This window comes from Rosa chinensis, chromosome 4, assembly GCF_002994745.2.
Source record: "Rosa chinensis cultivar Old Blush chromosome 4, RchiOBHm-V2, whole genome shotgun sequence".
Taxonomy (NCBI): Eukaryota; Viridiplantae; Streptophyta; class Magnoliopsida; order Rosales; family Rosaceae; genus Rosa; species Rosa chinensis.
The window spans coordinates 58,515,523-58,537,609 of NC_037091.1; the positions used below are offsets into that span (position 1 = coordinate 58,515,523).

General features: G+C 38.5%; 3 protein-coding genes across 3 annotated transcripts; 2 read left to right on the forward strand and 1 right to left on the reverse strand.

The window, feature by feature from the left end:
* Positions 1-8,522: 8,522 nt before the first annotated feature.
* On the forward strand, positions 8,523-11,590 carry LOC112195923 (mannose-6-phosphate isomerase 1). The gene is made up of 5 exons (XM_024336154.2): positions 8,523-9,050; positions 9,140-9,307; positions 9,982-10,194; positions 10,660-10,926; positions 11,149-11,590. Exons 1-5 carry the CDS (start codon positions 8,721-8,723, stop codon positions 11,488-11,490), a joined length of 1,320 nt encoding a protein of 439 aa, XP_024191922.1. The 5' UTR covers positions 8,523-8,720; the 3' UTR covers positions 11,491-11,590.
* Positions 11,591-11,883: 293 nt separating this feature from the next.
* Positions 11,884-18,663, forward strand: LOC112195922 (glutamine--tRNA ligase). Its single transcript, XM_024336152.2, has 23 exons — positions 11,884-12,418; positions 12,527-12,577; positions 12,750-12,821; positions 12,947-13,046; positions 13,179-13,274; positions 13,480-13,541; positions 13,639-13,740; positions 13,836-13,928; positions 14,181-14,333; positions 14,409-14,464; positions 14,874-14,964; positions 15,042-15,128; positions 15,390-15,587; positions 15,669-15,767; positions 16,056-16,187; positions 16,288-16,424; positions 16,541-16,640; positions 16,720-16,803; positions 17,168-17,268; positions 17,359-17,473; positions 17,575-17,664; positions 17,746-17,878; positions 18,373-18,663. Exons 1-23 carry the CDS (start codon positions 12,278-12,280, stop codon positions 18,462-18,464), a joined length of 2,385 nt encoding a protein of 794 aa, XP_024191920.1. The 5' UTR covers positions 11,884-12,277; the 3' UTR covers positions 18,465-18,663.
* A 1,196-nt stretch (positions 18,664-19,859) lies between these two features.
* LOC112195924 (MYB-like transcription factor EOBII) lies at positions 19,860-21,421 on the reverse strand. Its single transcript, XM_024336155.2, has 3 exons — positions 21,052-21,421; positions 20,831-20,960; positions 19,860-20,752 (listed from the first exon to the last, which is right to left on the reverse strand). The coding sequence occupies exons 1-3, from the start codon at positions 21,203-21,205 to the stop codon at positions 20,137-20,139; spliced, it is 900 nt and encodes a 299-aa protein (XP_024191923.1). The 5' UTR covers positions 21,206-21,421; the 3' UTR covers positions 19,860-20,136.
* Between the last annotated feature and the right edge of the window lie 666 nt (positions 21,422-22,087).

Sequence of the window (22,087 nt, forward strand, 5' to 3'; positions counted from 1 at the left end):
ATATTTTCAACAATATCATTTAACTCACTCACTTTTACATCAATATTTCACTTAACTCACTGCCGTTAATTTTAATATTCAAAGCCATTAAAATTGAGGGCATATTTGTCGAAATACTAAAAAAATGCATTTCTAACTTTAATTTTTTTTTCTTCAAATTATACTTAAATTAAAATAAAATCCTTTTTTATTAGAAATTTCAGAAATTAAAAAAAATTTTGAAAAAGAATCTAATAAACTTAGAATTATTTTTAAGTTAAAAATGTATTTCTAAGCGTTTTGACAAATATACCCGCAATTTTAAAAACTTCTAACAGTAAAATAAATGGCAGTGAAATAAGGATTAAAAGTGAGTGAGTTAAGTGATATTGTTGAAAATACAGTGAGTTAAGTGTCAAATGAGTCATAACTTAGTGATTATTTGTGATTTTTTACCTCATTTTTATACGACAAAATAAGAAAAGTCTCCAAAATCACTATTGTATATGGAGATTTTCAAAACATTTTGTAAACACAATTCCGTATAATGCAAGTTACAAAATGTTTGTAAATTATTCGTGTTGAATTTATTTCTTAATATTAATTTAGTGATTTCACATCTTAAAAGTGTCATTTTCATGTTAAGATTTCTAAAGAAAACACATTTTATTTATATTCAGCTCACTTCTAGAGTTCCGACTAGATCACGTTTTCATTGTTTAACATATCAATATGTAGGGTATATATGTTAAATTTGGATTGCATTCAATTTAATTTAGTTTGTACCTATTTATATTTTAATATGGAGAATTAACTAGAAGTACTAAAACAAAAATTATGCACAAAGTATAGTTTTGTAAATTTGGATTGCTTTCTGACCACAAAGACGGTGGCTTTCAAGGACGTGTGCCACCACTTTCGGCGTGTGTGGATGTTGGAAAAGGGATTCCAGATTCAGGAAAAACCAAAGGACCGCTTCCTTTTCTCTTTTGACGATCGTGGGGATTGCAGAAAGGTCTTGAAGGGAGAAGCCTGGAACCTTAACCGGGCTACTTTGATCTTGCAAGATTATGATGGCGCCACCTCAATCAACAAAGTGGATCTGTCGTCGAACATGTTGGGTACGTATTACTAACACTCCACCTTTGTTTGAGACTAAGGAGAATATTATGAAAATAGCATCTATGGCCGGGAAATTTCTTGATATGGATGAGAAGCTCTTTAAGTATGAAAGGGAGATTTGGGTTTGGGTTTCGCATGAGATCTCTAAGCCTTTTTTTCTGAAAAAAAAAAAAACAAACAATGAGGTTGGGTCCAAGCATCGAGGAGGAGATCCATTTTTTCTTTGAGAATTTGATTGGCAGGTGCCGAAATTGTGCTCTTATTTTTCAAAAAGATGGGATGTGTACTGTTACTGCACCGTTGACAACTCAGGCAACTAGGACTGGTCCTGTGCTCCAGTTCGCTGAAGGTAAGTTTCAATTGGGCGGGACAACTTTTCAGTTTCAGTGTTACACCCCACATCTGATGTACCATTTTTACTGAGTTACACGAATTTATGTATGTTTACCATTCACGGTTATAATTTTAACGTTTAGAGGGGGTGGCTAAAAGTTGACTTTTTATGGGTTAACAATTTGAGAAAATTTCCTTCATGAAAGTTTAGAGGACGTTAAACCAAGTGCGTGCATATGTGGTACGTAAAAATCGGAGTTCGTATGCAAAAGTTATGAGTGAAATACGGAAGTTACTATTCATGATAAAAATTTAGATAAATATGGAAAGTTACCGGGTAGGTTTCCAAAACCGGAAACCCACCCCTTTCTCTCTCTCCTCTCCCCCGACTCTTCTCCTTTCCCTTCGGGTTTCTCTTCCTCCCTTCAATTCCGGCCACCTCCGGCCACCAAGTTAACATCGAAGGTTCGGTTTTTTACGGAGATCATTTCCCCTAAAGTATTTCATTCCAATTTGCATTGTAGAGGTCGAATTAACGATTTTTCATTTCTAGGGTTCTTGAGGTTTCGGGGCTTTTCTTCACCGGCTGGATTCGGCTACTTCGAGGTAAAATTGGAAATTGTTGCTGTTGGGAAAATTGTTGGGTCTGTTGTGTTGATGCTATTGCCGGAATTTGGTGGTCATCAAAGGTAGTGGTCGCCGGCGCATGGGGTCCATGTAATGCCCCGTACCTACTAGTTACTTTTTACCGTGGTTGACCAAGGAGTGACTTTTTCTCTAGTCCGGAAAATTAGGAAATTTCATTGAGATTGTCGTAGAATACGAAAAAAATCGGGTTCGTAGATACGAAGTTTGTTTCGATTGGAGTTTTTACAGGGAAGTTGTGATTAAAGTGCTTGAGGTATTTTCTTTTTTTTTTCCTTTTAATTTATTAGTTTTTTTTTTTTTTTTAAAGAGGAAATAGAATATTTAAAAGGAGAGAGAGAGAGTGAATTGGGAGAACCCGATACCGACCCCCCCCCTTCTCTTTCTCTTTTTCTTCTTTCCGTTTCTGCGCACCGGAGCCGAATTCCGGCTGATTTCCCCACCTCCGGACGTCGTTGAGCTCGCCTCCGGCCACCACAGCCTCCTCTCCTCATCCTCTGTCACCTCAGGTAAAAGTTTTTCGTTGGGTACTCATGTTTGGAGCTATTACGGGTGGATTGCCGATCGGGGGATTGGGAATTTCCGACTGGGTCTTTGATTTCCGGCTGTTTCGGCCGGAAATCTTCATGGTTTTGGTTTCCTGTGAAGTGCTAGATATGTTTTCAACCTCATTTTAGCTTGTGGAAGTGAGATTGATGTTGAAGTGTGGTGATGAACAGTAAACACCGAATTTCCAGATTTTTGGGTTGAATTTTCAACCCCTTTCTGCCTAGTTTCAGCTATTGTTGCAGGGTTGAAGATTGTTGAGTTGTTTTTAAGCTAGTTAACTGTTTGTGAGGGTTGTTTTGTTGGAAATTGTTGACTGTTGCAGGTTTAGAATTGGTTGGGTGTGTTGTGGTGTTGATTTTGGAATAGATAGGTTGTATGGTATCGATTGTAATCTTTGAGTTTTGTGTTAAATTTGAAATTGTTGGATATTGAGGTTTTGTTGGTTTTGGATTGTTGAACATGGTTGTTGGATTTGTCATTTTGGTAGTGTTGGGTGAATTCTCTTGTTAATGGACTATTGTGAATTATTTGTCAGGTAGTAGAGTGCATTTGAGAAGGTGGAGTTGGAATCTTGAATTAGAAAAAGGGAAAAATTAAGAATGATTGTGGAAATTTTTGGAAGGATTTATATTATCGATTGGTGGTAATTTGTGATGAAGGAGGTGAGATTAAATTGATTTAGTTATCGAAAGGTTCTTGTGAAGATTTAAATTAAGTGAAGTCCTTGGTCGATTGAGAATCGAATTAAAAATCGGTTGAGTAGTTTGAGTTAGAGGGCATTGAGATTTTAAGGAATTATAGAATTAATCCCAAATTAAAGTGTGGGAGTTTTATAACAATTTGTGATTAACGGATGCTTATTCCAAGGGAAATGAGTTGTTTTTGAGAGTATTTCCTTTTTATGGTTAATTATATCCATGCAATTGTGACAGGACGTACTGAGCCCTCCAGCGAGGAGGACACAGGCAGGCAGCAGGGTTAGCTGCGGGATTCACTTGTGAGTGGACCTTTATTTTTATTTAAATAATTCATGCAGCATGGTGTTAAGTTTTGAAATGTGATTTTATGGAAAGAAGAGGATTTAAAAAAAGGAAACAGTTGACAAGGAGGCCAGTTTGGCGCATGCGTATCTTATCTAGTTGGCAGACCCTTCTAGGTAATAGTCTGGTTGGCAGTCCCTTCCAGACTACAGCTCGGTTGGCAGTCTCATCCGATGCGTCATCTGGTTGGCAGTCCCTTCCAGATGACTTGAGGTAGTTAGTCGGCAGTCCCGTCTACTACATGTGGCTAGTTGGCAGTCCCAACTAATCACCGCCTCCTACTCCGGTTGGCAGTCCCTTCCGATGCGTCATCGGGTGTCAGTCCCTCCCCGATGGCATGAGATGCCTAGGAAGCAGTCATTCCTAGCCATCAAATGAGTTTCTTGGAAAAGGATTGAGTTGGAACTTCATAGGGTTCAGCTGCATGATGGTTTTGTTAAAAAGAGAAATGGGGAAGCATACCATAAATTGTTTTGATTCTAGTTTCGGTTTTGTCCACTCACTCTAATGGATTTTATATGTTTTCCCCTGGGCCCTTCGTTTTCAAATGCCCAGATTTCAGATTAGCAGAGATTGCGTCCAGGCTCAAGGACTTTGGGAATCAGCGCTTCCGTTTTTGTCCGTAGGTTATTACTTAACCTACCTTGTATGATATCGGCTTAGTTTAGTGTTGCTCTGATAAACCTTTTCTTTTAAGTTTGATGGATGTTGTTGCTTACGGAAGATTATGTTGGGTTTTGAACTTTCCGGATGTAATATATGTGCTTGGATTGTAATATGATATCGTAGGTTGAGTAGAAGTTAATATTGTAATCATATCCAGGTTTGTGAAATTTTTGGGTAGCCCATATTTAGGGGAGGTTCTGCCGAATTTTCGGTAGGATTTCGCTTAACATGGGCCCGACAGGCTCGTATCCAGGTAATTGGGGTGATTCATGGGTCGGGTCCTGTCAGTCCAGGTGGCGCGTGGTAGCGCGTAGAGCTGCGTTTTAATTGTAGTTTTAGTTCCATAAATCCTATAATGATTGTAGAATTTGATACATGAAGTTTGGTGGGAATTGGAGGAATTACGAATTGAGTTTAATTGATTAATTATCGATTTTCGTGAATTCGATCGCCGAATTTCTTTCGAATTCACTTTAGATCTTACATCGATGAATGAATAATGTTGGAGTATTAAGGATGGATATTGTGGAGAGTTGAGGAGTTGGATTTTTGGAAGGGGGATGTTTTGAATTTCCATTTCTAAGTATCGTAAAGTTAAAATTCCGTCTTGTGAAATATATATATTTATGAATGCTATTCGTACAGGACGAGAGGAGTCTCCATACGAGGAAAATCACGAGCAACGTCAGGATTGACTGCATACTGTGAGTGGACTTTTATTTCCAAGGATTGATGCATGCAATCATTTATTTGCTTACGAATGATAAATTGTTTATCGTATTACGTTTTCGAATTTATGATTGATTTCTAATATTACTTTGATTTATGCGGATTCAGAATTTATACTATTTATATTATATTTATATTCGGCGAATTGAGATTATAATGAGATTTCGATGAAGTAAAACTTTATATTTATTTATATCCTATTTATTTTGAACTTGAGATGATCTTGGCGTGCGGGGTCACGTCTTTGCACATTTGGATTTTTTTATCTCGTGAGAAATGTGGGGAAACTATATAGATTTAATGGTTTTCGACGATCTTCTTCCTCACCATACGCGGGTCATGTGATTAGGTCTCCTCCTCACTTACTTTGTGTTTGTGAGTGGCAGTTGAGGTAGCTTTCTCCTCCTCACGTGGGTGGTAGTCGAGGTAATGTTCTCCTCCTCGCACAATCTATGTGTGAGTGGCAGTCGAGGGTAGGTAGAGCTGGAGAGGCTCCATTCCCGTATGGTGAACTCTCTTCCCCATGTCCTTTTATTGTTGTTCTTGACTAGCGGGGCTAGTCGGTTTTTCTTGAGCGAAGCTTCTCGTGGTTTTCTTAATTATTGCATGCATCCGGAGTTTTATTGATATAAATGTGGAAAAGTATAAACTCCTTTTTTCCTTTCAATTATTTATTTTTGTCCACCCACGCTAACGTTTTTATATACTTTTCCCTGGGCCCTTCGGTTTCAAATGCCCAGATTGCAGTATTGCTGCTCGGTGTACTAGTGTGAGCCATAGTGACCGCACCTGCTTCCGCCAACACATTCTGTAGGTTACATGTTTAACCTACTGCACTCCTTGTCCATTTATATTTCTAGAATGCTCTGATTACTATGAGATATGTGACCCAGACTTGTATGAATTATATTTGAGGTCTATGACCTAACTTTGGTGATTGTAGTATCTTTTACCTTTTGGAGATTATGTACGATGTTATTATCTTTGAGATGGGATTGGTTGAATTATGGGAGCAGGGTGGCTCCAGGAGTTGTGGTTGGATTATTAGAAGTGAATTTTGGCTTTCCGCAGGATTTTGGGTTGTCCATTTTTAAGGGAGGTTATGCCGAAATTTTTGGTAAACCTCCTTTAAAGGTGGGTCCCGCAAGGCCACTTCGGATTCCAGGGTGGAATTCGGGGTGGGTCTTGTCATTCAGTCCTCTATTCCATCTCATGTGGCACGGTCGCTGTTTACAGACGTGCAGTTTGGCAAGCCTAGGAAGGACAAGAGGTCTGTGGTCATCAGGAATGCCAGTTCTAGGGCTTTCGTGAGTACATATGATACCTTGGCAGTGGTATCAATGGATGCTTCTGTGCAAAAGAAGGACATACCAGTATCTCCGAATGTGTCCCCAAAGAAGATGAAGCATGGCCTGGAGGCAGTACTGGAAGGAAGGTAGGCAAGCTTCTTTTTTTGCCTCCTAAGAAAGTGAAATTACCGGAATTCCCCACCCGTATTTCTGCTAAGTCTTTTGGTCTCATGGAAACTCCGGATGGTCTGATGATATCCCAAATTGGGGTAGATAAGGAACATGTGGAGACTAAAAAGAAACTGGACCGGCCTCTTGGAGCCAGGAACAAGAATCCACCAAAAAATAAGAAGTCTGATGCTGTTCTGGAACCATTAAGGTTGACCTATCTTACTTGTTCTCCTTGCCCTATTTCTAAGTCTAAGGGGAAAGTTTAATTTTCAGTTTATTTCTGTTCTAGCTTACAAACTATGGGTTCTTTTTACATCTAGTTAATGAATCTCCTGGAGTACCACAATTGAGTGCATTGACGAAGGGAGATTCACAGTAGTTTTCTCTGTGTTGATGGAATTTTATAGTTGGTAGGCTTCTAAATAAGTGAGCTTCATTGTACTAGTGGATGGAACTCGTATTCCCTTAACTACTTGACCACTGATTTAGGGTACAAGCATATAAGACTTGTTTGTATGTGCTGTTCTAACTTTAGGATTAAATGAAATCTTTATTACTCTGTCAAAAAAAAAAAAAATTTAGTTTGTACCTATTTATATTTTAATATGGAGAATTAACTAGAAGTACTAAAACAAAAATTATGCACAAAATATAGTTTTGTAAACACAATTTCCAATGATACAGTTTGCAAAATACTTACAATATATCAATATTAAAATTATATCTTGACGTCAATACGTTGCGTTCACAGGCTGGAAGTGAACGGAGTGTCATTCCGTTCTCATTTGATTACTTTCTTTATGGTTTATCAAAAGAAGAAAAATGACTTGCAAATAGTTAGTCTTTTAGACCATCTCCAATGGATGTGTCAATTGACAGATGACAGTCCAACAGCTATAAATAACCTATGAAAATACTCTCCAACCCATATGTCATTGCCACGGTGGATGACATATTGAAACCAAACTGTCAAATTTGACAGTCTTGTTCTCATCTGTCTTTTATTTCTTTATTGTTTCTCTGTCCTTGTCTCTCTTTCCTTCGCGTCTCTCTCTTCTTCCTACCCAGATCGACCAAAGCAACTCTTAATTTCTACTTCTCCCTCTTTCCTTCTGGTATCTCTCTTACTAGAGACGATCCTGCACTGAGAAGAAACCAAAATGGGGCCGGAAACAGAAGAATTAGAGACGAAAACTGTGACTAAGACGAGGAAAAGTGAGAGAGAAGAGGAAGCGATGATGGGGAAAAGAAAAGCAAGAGACCAGTGCAGAATTAGATAGCCCTTCTTCTGAGAGATGTCCTGGGAATCCATTCAGGTATGTATGCCTGTATGGGTAGAGAGAATCAATTCGAATTTTGGGGTTGTTTGGTGAGAGGCTCCGTCACCGGAACCATTTATCCGGAAAACTCTCTCTTCTTCTCCCTCTTTCCTTCTGGTCTCTCTCCCTAATTCCCACATCTCACAAAACAACCTCTGGAACATTAAACCCACTTCTAGAACATCAGAATCCCAATCTGGAACCTACAGATCTCTGTCAAAATCTAGTCTAAAAAACTAGATTGAATTTGTAATCTGAGATAGGATTGCAGAAAGATATGGTCGATGAACTGGTAATCTGAATAGTATTTGTAATATGAGACCTGCTAATTGAGAGAGAGAGAGAGAGAGAGAGTTGGAGAAGAACAGAGTTTGAAGAACTGAGAAAAACATAATCAAGAGAGAGAAGAAGATAGGATAAAGATTAAAAAAATAATACAATAATATAAATATTTAACAGATGGGTTGAAGGAAAAATTCTAGTAAAATGTCAATTACCATGTCATCAGTCAAATTTAAATTTGACCATAAATTTTTGACATTTCTGCTGGAGATGCTCTTAGACGGGTCAAGAGAGGGGAGGACAAAACTGTCATTTTCAATGCTCTTGAGCTTTTCAACTATAGGGACAAAGTTGTCACTCTGATTAAAAAGCCTCGCTGTAGGGTCGTGCTTAGCCAAGCAAAAGATCCAAAGACCCCCATCGGAGCGACGTTGACAGTTTTGACCATCGGCTCTCGTAAGCCTTTACCCTCTCCATTCCGCCACCGACAGAATCCGATTGAGCTCTCTCTTCTCTCTCCTCCTGCAATTTGGGGCGATCATTATTTATTCACTGAATCATTGCCCTTCTTCTTCCGCATCGAAATGAGGTAGCTCATGGAGCCGTGGAAGAACACCATGAAGAAGAAGCGGAGGCCCACCCGGAGGCCCGTCCGGCTCCGCTGCTCCGTCAAGAATTACGACTGGGGCATTCTCGGCCACAATTCCAAGGTCGCCAGGCTCTTCGCTCTCAATTCCGGGTCGGACATCGACCCGGCCAAGCCCTACGCCGAGTTCTGGATCGGGACTCATGAATCCGGGCCGTCCTACGCCGAGTCCGGGTCGGAGCAGCCCCTCAGCCTCAAGTCCTGGATCGCCGAGGATCCGAGTGTTCTCGGTGAGAAGGTTCTGGACAAGTGGGGCGCCGATCTTCCGTTCTTGTGCAAGGTAAGGAAGAAAATGTAAATTGCATTATATTTGGAACTTTGAGTAGAATTGAATGTGTTTTTGATTTGGGAGGGATTGCGTGGTTTCAGGTACTTTCGGTTCAGAAGGCTCTGTCGATACAGGCTCATCCGGATAAAGAGATGGCTAGAGTGTTGCACAAGTTGCACCCCAGTGTTTACAAGGATGATAATCACAAGCCTGAAGTGGCATTGGCGCTGACGGAGTTTGAGGCTCTTTGCGGGTTTATTAGTCTCAAGGTAAGACAGGGATGGTGGTTTTAGAGCTCATTGGTTTGTTTCTTTCGTAGCTATAGTGGATATGATGTTTTCAGTATGCTTGGAAGTGTGACTTTGTTACTGATTACAAGCTGTAAGGCGATATTAGTGATTATGAATCCAATGACACTGCTGTAAGCTTGTTGCAGCACGTAACAGGTTTTGGTTGAGGTTTATTGTGATTAGTGTGTCAACCTTTGAATTCTAGCTGCCATGATTGAGATCCTTAGTAACGGAGCGTGCACTCTGCTTTTGCTTTGATTTTTACTGCCTGTCATGATACAGAGCATGTAGCTGTTAGTTTCATTTAAGCAATCCTTGCAATAAGAAGGAAATGACTGAAGTTGAAATCAATAAATGATGACTCTTTTGCTGCAGCATGAAGACTTGGGGTAGATATGAATAAACCATATTTAAACTTTTTCAAGTATTTTCCTTTGTTTAATAACGTTTGTGAAATGACAGAGAGGTGATGAACTGATGATACACTAGCAAATTAAGAACAAAACCAATATTTTAAACGTGAGGAAAAGTACCTATAAACTAGTTTAGCTCTTAGAATTGCTCTTATATCTTATCCTCGTTTCGTATATCAAACCATGTCTCATGCTCCATATTATTTTTTTGTACTTATTCTATGCTTGTATATATTCCAGGAGCTAAAAGACATGCTTCGTACTGTTCCTGAGATTGCCGAATTGGTTGGGATGGCAGATGTAGAGCAAATTCTACTTGTTGGTGAGCAACATGAGAATGGGAAACAAAACACAGATTTAGAGTCCATGTTCAGTCGACTCATGTTGTCAAGCAAAGAGACAATTTCTAAGATGATATCCAAACTGAAAAGGCGTCTTAACCTTGAGAAAAAGGTAATTTCCACTCCAGCAATCTTAGTAAAGTTTTATCGCATATTATTGTTGTAGCCATGGAGGAATTTGCTTGATGCGGGGTTACTTCAGCTATGTTGAATGATGCAACCCAATACTAAGAACATAGATAATTATATGTTGTGTTGCCAAATGCCAATATGTATAGAATTTGAAAGCTCTACGACCATCCTTAATGACATGCTAAATAGTTTAGATATAGTCTAGTCATTGACCAGTAGGACAAAAGAGTTGTTGATTTCATCTACTTTTGCTTAGTAATTTGGTTTTCGTAGGAAAAGTTAATATGGTGCTATCTTGAGTTAAGACTTGAGAAAATTAAGAAGTGAGAATATTGTTTCAATTGTCAGTAGGATTGGAGTACTACCTTTCGTCCACTATGGTTATGTTGATTGCATAATTGGGTTTTTATTTTTGCAATAACCATATCCTCCTTCATTTGACCAGAAAAGGCAATTGACAGTTAAAGAACAACTGGTACTCAGATTAGAGAATCAATATCCAGCCGATGTGGGTGCTATAGCTGCTTTTTTCCTGAACTATGTGAAGCTGAAACGTGGTGAAGCATTATATTGTGGGCCAAATGAACCCCATGCATATATTTCTGGTGAATGCGTTGAATGTATGGCTACCTCTGACAATGTTGTTCGAGCCGGCCTTACCTCAAAACAAATTGATGTTCAGACACTTCTTTCTATGCTCAAATACAGACAGGTAATGGATCAAAATCTTTGGTACAGGAATGCATATGTTTACTAGTAGATTTCCGGAGAGGGATAGTCCATCATTCAGTCCAATAGATCATTAGATTCATGCATGTGTTGTTTTGGTTATGAACTTACGATGTATACCACATGTGCTTTAAAGGAGGCTAGATGGCAAACCCTTCTTTGTTTAGTAGCACTAATCTTTTCTGTTTGCTCTTTTGCTTTGCAGGGAGCTCCTGAAATTATGCAAGGAGTTTCTATGAACGCATACACAACAAGATTTGTCCCACCTTTTGAAGAATTTGAAGTCGACTGCTGTGATCTTCCTCAGTCTGCTTCGGTAGTTTTTCCCTCCGTCATAGGACCATCCCTTTTCCTAGTCACTGCAGGGAAAGGCAGGTTTGATGCAGGCTTGGCTGAGGATGATGTAGTTACAGAAGATGATGATATAGTTGAGGAGGGCGAGGTTCTATTTGTGCCTGCCCACACCAAGATTAGCATTACTGCTAGATCAACAGAACTACAATTGTATAGGGTGGGGGCGAACAGCACATTTTTTAAGGACTTGTAGCCTGCACTTATCTTATTTCTTACTTCGAATTTAGATAATATGCGGACAAAATCCATTTTGGTTGTCCGTAGGCATGTAGTAATGCTCTTTTATTCTTTAATTTTTTTTTATTTATCCTTTTAAATTCTTATAATGGAATAACTTATGTTTCTAATATAGTATTTATTCGGAATTATGAATCGTTTCATCAGCTTTTGATCCAAATAGTTTCTTCATTATTTCCACAACTGTAATCTATATTATTACACATCAGGATTTTTCTTGGTCTATATATCAAAGAAAATTCTTTGCATGTCGCGTAGCAAAGAAAAGTAATGTCTAGCTTGTTGCTTTGGACAGACTAATCTTCTTCACAACAAGTCCGCCATCAACACCTTCGTAAAACTTTCTCGAAATAATATCTCCCCACTAATACAAGATTCTCTCAAGATTATGGTTCTGAATTATCGACAAGGAATTATAAATATATATATATATATTTTTTGGTGAACACGAGGAATTCCTGATATTTTCTAGAGTGTTGACCCGGTTCCTAATCCGTTCGGGTCGAACCGTTGAACAGGTAAGTTCTTGAAGCCCAGGTGTGGGTGAAAATGGTAGGAAACGCGTGCGTGGTTTCCAAGTGAAGCCCACAGATATAGAGAACCATCGACGGCGTCCGAACAAAGTAGAAAACTGCCACGTTTCACTGATTCCTCCACTGCTTGTCTGGTTTAATTAGGGTTTTCCTTCACAGCAGCTAGCTTCACAGACCGACGCACTTGGTTGTCCTTCGCCGCTGTTCGAGATGCCGGCCAAGGACGACGCCGCCGCCGAGAAGGAGAAGAACCTTGAGCTCTTCCTGAAGGTCGGACTGGATGAGCGGACGGCCAAAAACACCATCGCCAACAACAAGGTCACGGCGAATCTAACGGCCGTCATTGACGAGGTACTGCATGTCCGATGAGCTCAATTTCGTCAGTTTTGTGGTTAAATTCCTGTGTGGAGCTATGAGGTTTATTCGTTTCGCTTTGATTTTTGTTTTGAATAATCTCAGGCTGGAGTTACTGATGGATGCAGTCGAACCGTTGGTAATCTTCTATACACGGTGAGTAGTTTTTAACTTTTTAAAGTTAGTTCTGCGTAAGATGTTAATCCGGTAAATGTTAGTGTAGTTTCTAGTCCTGTGGAATTTTACTTTGGCTCCGATTCGAGATTTTTTCATTAAGAATTTGTGGATTAGTTACTAATGTGTTGTGGTGCCATACCATCTGTGGCAGGTTGCTACAAAGTTTCCGGCAAATGCCCTTGTGCATCGCCCCGTGTTAACACAGTACATTGTGTCTTCAAAGGTTGGTGAACATACCTTAGCCTTCGGAATTTTGATTCTAAAGTGTTTACTGTGTTTATGATTCGGTCCACTATTGGTTATTGCTTTAGTTTTACTCAATGCTCATGCAAGTTTTTTATTTTCCAGATTAAAATCCCAGCTCAGTTAGATGCGGCTTTGTCATATTTTGTGAATACGGGGCCACAGAACTTCAAAACAACTGAATTTGAAGAAGCATGTGGTGTTGGTAGGATTGAAGTGTCATAATTTGAATATGCTGTAGGCTTGTTAGATAGTGTTTATACCTTGCATATAGTGCTAGGTTGTAGGTGCTTTTTAGAATTATAGACATCTATAACCTTATTAAATTTGCGAGCAGGTGTTGAAGTTTCAGAAGAAGAAATCAAGCAATCTGTTAATGAGGTTTTTGAACAGAATAAGTCTGCAATTTTGGAGCAGCGCTATAAAACAAATGGTTAGTCTTTTTGAACTTAGTTGAAACATGCATATTCTGATCCCGACAATCTCATGGGAAAACATGTTCCGATCCCTACAATCCCATCTCTTCCACCTCTCCCCAATTCTTAAAAAAAAAAAAAAAAAATTTCATCATTTTTATATGCTGCATGAGCACTCTGTTGGAAACTAAACTAAACTTCACTTCTACTTTTTTACTTCAGTGGGTGACTTATTTGCACATCTTAGGAAGAGACATCCCTGGGCTGACCCAAAAATTGTCAAGGTACTCTTATTTTACTCTTTTGAATGTATAGTTGAATATATACACTATTGTTTTTACAAGTAATTGTTTGACTGCCATATGCCTAATCCTGTTACAGGCATCCATTGATACAAAGTTGCGTGAATTGCTTGGTGAGAGGACTGCAGCAGATGATGAAAAGGTTCCTAAAAAGAAGAAAGAGAAGCCTGCTAAAGTAGAGGTTAGCATTTCATAATGTTTTGTCATTCTGCCTGAAAGCTATTGACAGATGACTGAACACCTCTCTTTTTTCTCGCTCCCTTTCCACTTGTGTAGGAAAAAGCTATTGCTGTTTCTACTCCTGAACAACCAGCTGAAGAAATTCTAAATCCATATGCAATATTCCCTCAGCCAGACGAAAACTTTAAGGTAATACCAATCACTTTTTCTTTCATTCTTTTGTTACAATGCACTCTAATAACTTCAAGAAGCTATTATATAGGTGGACAGAAAACTAAAGAAAAAAAATTGCTCCATGTAATTTCAAAACTACTGATTGTATTTTTGCATATTGGTGTTGCCTTTGGTTCTCACCAACCAGCAATTGTTTAATTGATTTTCCAAATCATACTTGGAGGTCGTTTGATTAAGAGACTTTGCTATTCTACTGTAAATTTTCAGGTTCATACTTCAGTTTTCTTTAGTGATGGTTCTATTCTGAGATGTTGCAACTCAAAGGAACTCCTTGAAAAACACTTGAGTGTGACTGGGGGCAGAGTTTTAACTCGCTTTCCTCCTGAACCGAATGGATATCTACATATAGGCCATGCCAAGGTAAGGATATAAATGGTTTCTAGGCCAAATTCTGTGATTCTTCAAGTTCTAACTTTAACTGTATCTGTTCATCAGGCAATGTTTATTGACTTTGGCCTGGCAAAAGAGAGAGGTGGTGGCTGCTATCTGAGGTGAGAGTCATTCCTTGTCACTTTGCCAGCTTTTTGAATATGTATTATATATCATTTTCTAATAAGAAGAGGAAAAGGAACAAACATGCAGACCTATCATTTGACGTGCTGTTATCAGTTGTGATCTCAACTATATAAGATGGTGTATGACATACTATTTGTATTTCCATATTGCTGAAGGTCTTACCTGAACTTGTTTGCAATATCTCAAACTAAGAATTTTTTGCCTGATTATTCTTTTTTATTTAATATGATATGTCGAAGTTAATCTAAAAAACGGCAATAAAATTTTCATGCATTAACAAGTGATCATTGCAGAATTGTATAATCTTCTCTCAAATTTTTATATTGTTTAATATGAAGAGAGAAAGGAATTTTAATCTGATTTTTTTGTTTCTCTTGCTTGTAGGTTTGATGACACAAATCCGGAAGCTGAAAAGAAGGAATATATTGATCATATTCAGGAAATTGTCAATTGGATGGGTTGGGAGCCCTACAAGGTAAAAGAGTTGGTGCACAGATGTTTTGCTTCTTTTACCTTACTTCATTGTGATGGCTGACATTTAATTTTATGCAGATCACTTACACTAGTGATTACTTCCAAGATCTGTATGAATTAGCAGTGGAGCTCATACGAAGGGGTCACGCTTATGTTGATCATCAGGTTTTGGTTTATAGTATTTTGAATATATGAATACTTTGAAAATTGCTTTCCATGCTTAGTATTGAGTACTTACATGGACAAGTCCTCTGTAGAATGTAGTTCCATTACCTGACCCCATCATTTCTTATATCTAGCTGGCTAATCTCTCCAACTAGAGGGGTAGTATTGATTGGTTATCACTTCTACTTGATTTAATGACTTTGGTGGTATTAATTAATCTGCATTGGTTTGAGAAGGATGCTTACTTTTGCTTGGTTTTAGACAGGGGATGAGATAAAGGAGTACAGGGAGAAAAAAATGAACAGCCCTTGGAGGGACAGGCCAATTAAAGAGTCACTGAAACTTTTTGAGGATATGAGGCGAGGCCTGATTGAAGAAGGGAAAGCAACTCTAAGAATGAAACAAGATATGCAGAGTGATAATTTTAACATGTATGACCTTATTGCGTATCGTATTAAGGTAAGTTTCTACCTCAAATGATCTTTTTGGCTACCCAGGCTTATGGTTCATAATAATTGAGTGATTTTTTTTTTCCTTCAGTTTACTCCTCATCCACATGCTGGAGACAAGTGGTGTATCTATCCGAGTTACGATTATGCTCATTGCATTGTGGATTCTCTTGAGAATATCACCCATTCGGTATGTTTTCCACCTTCGATTGGTATTCTTTGGGATGTACTTCAGTGGAATAATTCGTGATCTTTAAATTTATCAGAGCAACTTGTCTTTCCAGAACAAGCCTGGGAGCATTATGTTTCTTGTCTATAATATTACCCGGATTGCTATACTTACATATCACTAATTGAAATTTCTTATACTCACACTAGTCCTTTGTAAAACTGAGTTTTTTTTCCCAACTTAGCAGTGTTTCGTGTAACTTGTAAAGAGTGTAGATTTCTTTATTCATCTGGTCTGTTAATATGGCAGCTGTGCACTTTAGAATTTGAGACACGCCGTGCTTCATACTACTGGCTATTGCATGCTTTGGGCCTTTATCAACCATATGTTTGGGAATATTCAAGACTGAATGTCAGTAACACTGTTATGTCGAAGCGTAAGGTGAGTCAACTATCAGATTTAGTTATGTTGTTCACAAATTTAATATTCAATACCATGTATGAGTTTTCTCCACACTTAACAACTACTATTTATGTGGCAGTTAAATCGACTGGTGACTGAAAATTGGGTTGATGGTTGGGATGATCCACGCCTTATGACACTGGCTGGTTTACGACGTAGGGGTGTGACGTCGACTGCCATTAATACGTTTGTTAGAGGAATTGGAATCACCAGAAGGTGTGAATATGTTTTTGTGTATGCGTACTGTATATCACACTATATAGCCTCTTCTAAAGACTCAAGATTTACAGTGCTCATAACCATTTATAAACTTTTGATCTCTTCTGCTGCAGTGATTGTAGTATGATTCATCTGAGTCGCCTTGAGTACCACATCAGAGAAGAGCTCAATAAAACAGCTCCACGCACAATGGTTGTGCTTGATCCTGTAAAGGTGTGAATCTTGTTGCCATTGTTTTTTGCTTTGATATGATTTTCGTTCTCTTTGAATGACCAATCATTTCTGTTGTAAGGTTGTCATTACCAACTGGAAAGATGACCTCATAAAGGACTGTGAAGCAAGAAAGTGGCCCGATTCTGAGGCGGATTGCTACAAGGTACCTTGGATTTCACAGATCAATTGTATGCATTGAGGACAATGCTGATATATGAAATTTGGTCATCTTTGGTGATCAGTAATCTAGATTTGTAATTTCTGTTAATAATCTATATCATTAATTTCTATTAGTCCAACAGTATTTGGGTCCATATGATTTAGAGATATAGGGAAAACACTATTGGCTGGATTTCACAGTTCTAAAGAGGATCACACTGTTTTTTTTTTTTTTTGGCTGATATCACGTTGCTTTTATTTTTGTCACCACCTTTATCAGTTTTAACTGCTGTATTGGTTCAAATGTTGCTTCAAGTTTGTGGTGCTTATAATTGTTACTGACTTGTGTTTTCTGGCCTACACATCAGGTTCCATTTTCCAAGGTGTTGTACATTGAGCGCTCTGATTTTCGCCTTAAAGACTCAAAAGATTACTTCGGACTTGCTCCTGGAAAATCTGCCCTGCTCAGGTATGTATGGCTTACAGGTTTTTTTTATTTTCCCTCACCCTTTAGCAGATGTAGGCTCTCCAGTAACAATCTTTATCTTCATGGTTGCAGATACGCATGTCCTATCAAGTGTGTGGATGCAAAGGATGTTGTTTTAGCTGAGGATAATGAGACTGTCCTTGAGATACGGGTCAAGTATGATCCGGAGAAGAAGACAAAGCCAAAGGTTTATAATCTATCTGTTGTGCTGGAATTGAAAAGGGTGCTTCAAAACTACGCGCTGCTACTTGCTCATTTTCTGAATTCATCAATTTATGTATTCCACAGGGGGTGCTGCATTGGGTCGCTGAACCTTCTCCTGGGGTCGATCCACTCAAAGTGGAAGTCCGATTGTTTGACAGACTATTCAACTCAGAGGTTGACCATCATTTATTTTCTACGAAACCTACCCCTGTCTATAACTTTTTGTTTTCCTAACAACAATTGTGGCTGTGCCAGAATCCTGCTGAGCTTGATGACTGGCTTTCTGATCTGAATGGAAAATCGAAAGTGGTAATACCAAATGCATTTTCTGTTCCCCCACTTGGGAAAGGTGTTGGTGTTGGCGACAAGTTTCAGTTTGAAAGACTTGGTATGTTCCTGGATTGACTTGTTGGTTTTTTTTTATATAGATAGAGGCACTTCTCATGAGACATGGGTACATAGGTGAAACTTTGCATCACATCTATTATGTTCTACCATTTTACCAATTACCAAACTTGTATCTCGAAAAAATGCTAATGCCATTGATTATTGTCAGTTAAGAAAGATGCTTTATAAACTCTTCACCTATGTTCAAACAAGTTCTTGTTCTTCTTCACCATGTTTTAACTTTGCTTGGGATGTTTTTGGAAAAATTTCTTTTGATAAACCCTTCATTTACTGGAAATCTGACTTGTAAATCTATGGTTATACCGTATACATGAACTAATAGATTCTGAAATTTGTCAAGACTGCTGAGCTATAGAAGTAATGGATTGATATAGACTATAGAGTAGCTTGATTCCATATAACTTCTGCTCACAGTTCATGAATTTGGAGATATTGCTAAATATGTTGTCTGACTGTATCTATATGCAATTCCAGGGTATTTTGTGGTCGACAAAGATACGACTCCTGAGAAGCTTGTGTTTAATCGAACGGTCACGCTGCGAGATAGCTACAAGAGTGGGAAGTAGGTCATCTTTGGAATCATCAGAATAGAGAGGAATGTGGGAAGTAGTTTTATAGCAACAATTGACATGTTTCTTTTCCGAGTATTTTGTTTAGACAGTTGATGTTATTTCAACCATACTTATTTTGTGTATATTTCAAACCAATTATACAACGAAGTTATATATACAGTTGACATTGTTGTCATCCAAGTCTTTTCTGCCATACTTCCAGTTTTGTGCATTGTTGTCATGTCATTTGTTATGCGAGTTCAGTGGATAAGGCTTTCAGCTTAGTCTCAATTCTGGACCTTTGGTTCCACATATACACACCTCTTTTGCTGGAAAAGTAAACCATGGTGGCTCTTCCTGGTTTTTACCATAATCTGATTTCAAGTGCCTTTGTGTTGGACACAAAAGAGAACTTTGGTTGAGTGGGGAAGTGGCCGTGGAAAATATGGGCTTGAGTTGCAGTGGAGGAGCAATAAAAGAGGTCAGGAACCCTCTTTTGAGTTTTCAGTCTTCACACAAGCAAGAAAAGTAAAAGCCTATCACCATCAGCGTTCCTATTACTGTGAAGAGAGTTCAGTCTCTTCACGCTTACTTGCGAAAGTGAAAGAATGATTGATTTGATTGAAGTTTGAAAGGATAAAGGGACCATATTCTATTTTCTCATCATGCACTCTTAGGTTCCAGCCTCACATGAAAACTTAGCGTCATTTGGGTCATATCACACATGTTCAGGTACGACTTTTTCAAAGATATCATCTTTCACTCATCCACAAAATCATATGATGACCAACATCCAAGAATAAGATACTCATATACCCACTGGAGAAACCTATAGAGAATCTTACTGCCTTTGTTGTACAGCTACCCAGTGATTCGTCATATATAGAGCCCTTGACCATCGGAATAATAGGTATATGCTTCTTCCAGCCGGCGACTTGTGAAAGAAGCCGAGCAACTTCGAATCCTAGTAAAAAAGGGAAAAGGGAGGTTATGTCACTTATGTGTAGGAAAAGAGTCTGGATTATACAATTTTGACTGATTCATAATGCAGACTCTTTGCCATAGTTATTCATCGATAAGTTTTAAGAGCTCGAATGTCCTATTATGCTTCACCAATACAAAAGCACGAGTTGATTGATTGATTTATCATAGTTGTACACGACAATGGTGTCCCTGTACAGTCGAAATTATTGATCCATGAGTACAAATGCTTCAATGTTATAAGCTTTAACAGGAAATAATCAATTACAGTCAGTTTAAGGAGTACTTTAAGATCAGACATGTGATTCAACTTGGTTGTTACTGCATTTTCATTGATGTGATTCAACTGTTGTTTATTTGAGTTGCCACTCTTCCTAGATCTCCATCTATTTTTTGAATTGACTGTAGATTTGAACTCACTCAATCACAAGGTCAAACAGCATCATGTAATTTGCATTACTTGTAGATAATATATAGTTACTATTTGAATGCTAAAATTCAGTGATAACAGCCATGGAAGATATAGTCTTCTTCCAAAGACAGTACATTCCAACTTGCATACAACTTCAAACACAGAATCATACAGCTATATGACTAAAGGTTCCTATAGATGAAAGGGTCACTCAGATTACAACACACCCTTGGACTTCTAATATGAATTCTAATCGTTGATGCCCCATCTGATCTTGTATCTTTCCCCAAATTGTCACATCCCCTGCATGTTCCATAAAGTGTCAGTCATGTAATTGCTTGGTATCCAATAGCTTTCTGCCATCTGGCAATCAAACTGTGAAGTGTCAAAAGACACCATTTCTGAAACAGGGTCAAGGCTAAAACCCTCCATGTCATAGTCCATATAATAATTGTCATTTAGAGCTTCAAAGGCATAGGATGAACTTGCTGGTTGTTCTGTAATTTGAGGCAGCTGTGAAATAAGAGAATCCGAGGAAAGACTATTATGACTTGGGCTTGAAGTTCCAATTGGGGAATAATCAGATACGTGTGAGACCACCTTGCTTGGTGGAGAAGAAGGAACCGAGCAAGTTTGAGTAGACGTCGACAGAGAAGGAGCTATAGAGATCTGAGAAGTCAAGTAATTAGAATGAGAAGAAGAAGAAGAAGGTGGGTCTAAACTAAGTGAAGAAGTTTGCTCCATCTTCTGACGCAAAGTCGGCATCCAGAAACATCGAACCGCATCAAGAAACCTCTTGCTATCAGACTCAATATTAAGTTGGCGCGCTTGTTTTTGCACCCTTGTTCTCCAGTAGTTCTTAATCTCATTGTCTGTTCTTCCTGGCAAATGTTGTGCTATTTTCGACCACCTAAAATTCCCAGAGTGAGTACAGGAATCAGAAGAGTACAAAGTTAACTATGACTTTGACTAAAATTATTAACTTTACCTGTTACCCCACTTGGCATGGAGTTCAAGGATCAAGAGTTGTTCTTGTGGAGTAAGGTTCCCACGCTTGATGTCAGGTTTCAAATAATTCAACCATCTTAATCTGCAGCTTTTTCCTGTCCTCTTCAATCCTGACCAAGTTGAATGAGAATTGAGAAATGAATTCATGGTAAAAAAAGTTGTGACATGCATGTCATGGAGACTCAAAACTGTTCTTGTTACCTGCACATTTTGCTAAGGCATTCCAATGTCCTTCGCCGTGGTTGGCAATGTAATGTATGAGCAGGGTGTCTTCGTCAAGCGTCCATGGCCCCTTTCTCATCTCATTCTCTTCTTCATTAGGACATGTGTACACACTGTTTGCAACACCAGCCATGGCTGCTCCCGTAGTGTGTTATGTGTTTGTGAGGAAGGGAGAGAGAATGAAAGAAAGAGGCTGGTTATACAAAGTTGTTTGTCTCAAGGAAGAGAAATAAAAGCCAAGGATTTATAGAGCAGAATAGATTTCAAATCTAGAAAAGTAAAACCCAAAAAGAGTTTGTCCACATGGGTCTGCCTAGGTATAGGGGTTATTTAGTTAGGTGGCTAAGCTAGAGAAGTTGAGGCCACAGCAAAATAACCCTATTCGATCAGTCCAACAAAAAAGAAGAAGCAAATAATGTGTTTGAACTTTGCACAGTACTCTTAATTGCTTTATGATTTGATCACATACTGTTGGATAGATTTGAGAAGGTCCTAAAGAAAGAGAAGAGAGAATAGATCACTTGGTTCTAAGTTGAGAATGAAAATGAGATATTTCTAGGTGTTTCTTCAGGGGAATTACTTCCTTTCCTTCCATTGTCAGTCTGGATTTTCTATACAAGAAACGTGATTGACCGGACAAAATATATTAGCTTTATTAGCAAGAAAACTACAAAACTAAGAGTGGAATTATAGGGTTATTTTCATGGTTGGAACTCTATTTATGATACTGACAATGAGGTTGCAAGATAATGATGCCTGTTGCAAGCACTGCAGTTTCAACGCTCTCCTTATTTCTGCCATTTTTTCTTTCGAAGACCCATATAGTATACACTATACTATATTAAGAACCAAATATGCTTTCAGAAATGGGTTTTTAAATTTTCAACTTCCACTAAATTATTGGGTGTTGGAAGCTACAGAAGGTGGATAAATGCTTTTCAACAGCTGCATCATTACTAGTTAAGGTACATTACAGATTCTGGGAAAAAGGAAAGGGTATAAAGCTAGCCTAGGT

Bases quoted from the DNA above. Each gene is read 5' to 3' on its own strand.
- LOC112195923 (XM_024336154.2), top strand. From the start codon at position 8,721: ATGGAGCCGTGGAAGAACACCATGAAGAAGAAGCGGAGGCCCACCCGG. The intron at 9,051-9,139 runs GTAAGGAAGAAA...GCGTGGTTTCAG, and splicing joins ATCTTCCGTTCTTGTGCAAG to GTACTTTCGGTTCAGAAGGC. The intron at 9,308-9,981 runs GTAAGACAGGGA...TATATATTCCAG, and splicing joins GCGGGTTTATTAGTCTCAAG to GAGCTAAAAGACATGCTTCG.
- LOC112195922 (XM_024336152.2), top strand. From the start codon at position 12,278: ATGCCGGCCAAGGACGACGCCGCCGCCGAGAAGGAGAAGAACCTTGAG. The intron at 15,129-15,389 runs GTTTTGGTTTAT...GCTTGGTTTTAG, and splicing joins ACGCTTATGTTGATCATCAG to ACAGGGGATGAGATAAAGGA. The intron at 16,804-17,167 runs GTACCTTGGATT...CCTACACATCAG, and splicing joins CTGAGGCGGATTGCTACAAG to GTTCCATTTTCCAAGGTGTT.
- LOC112195924 (XM_024336155.2), bottom strand. From the start codon at position 21,205: ATGGCTGGTGTTGCAAACAGTGTGTACACATGTCCTAATGAAGAAGAG. The intron at 20,961-21,051 runs GTAACAAGAACA...CAACTTGGTCAG, and splicing joins TGCCTTAGCAAAATGTGCAG to GATTGAAGAGGACAGGAAAA. The intron at 20,753-20,830 runs GTAAAGTTAATA...TGGGAATTTTAG, and splicing joins CATGCCAAGTGGGGTAACAG to GTGGTCGAAAATAGCACAAC.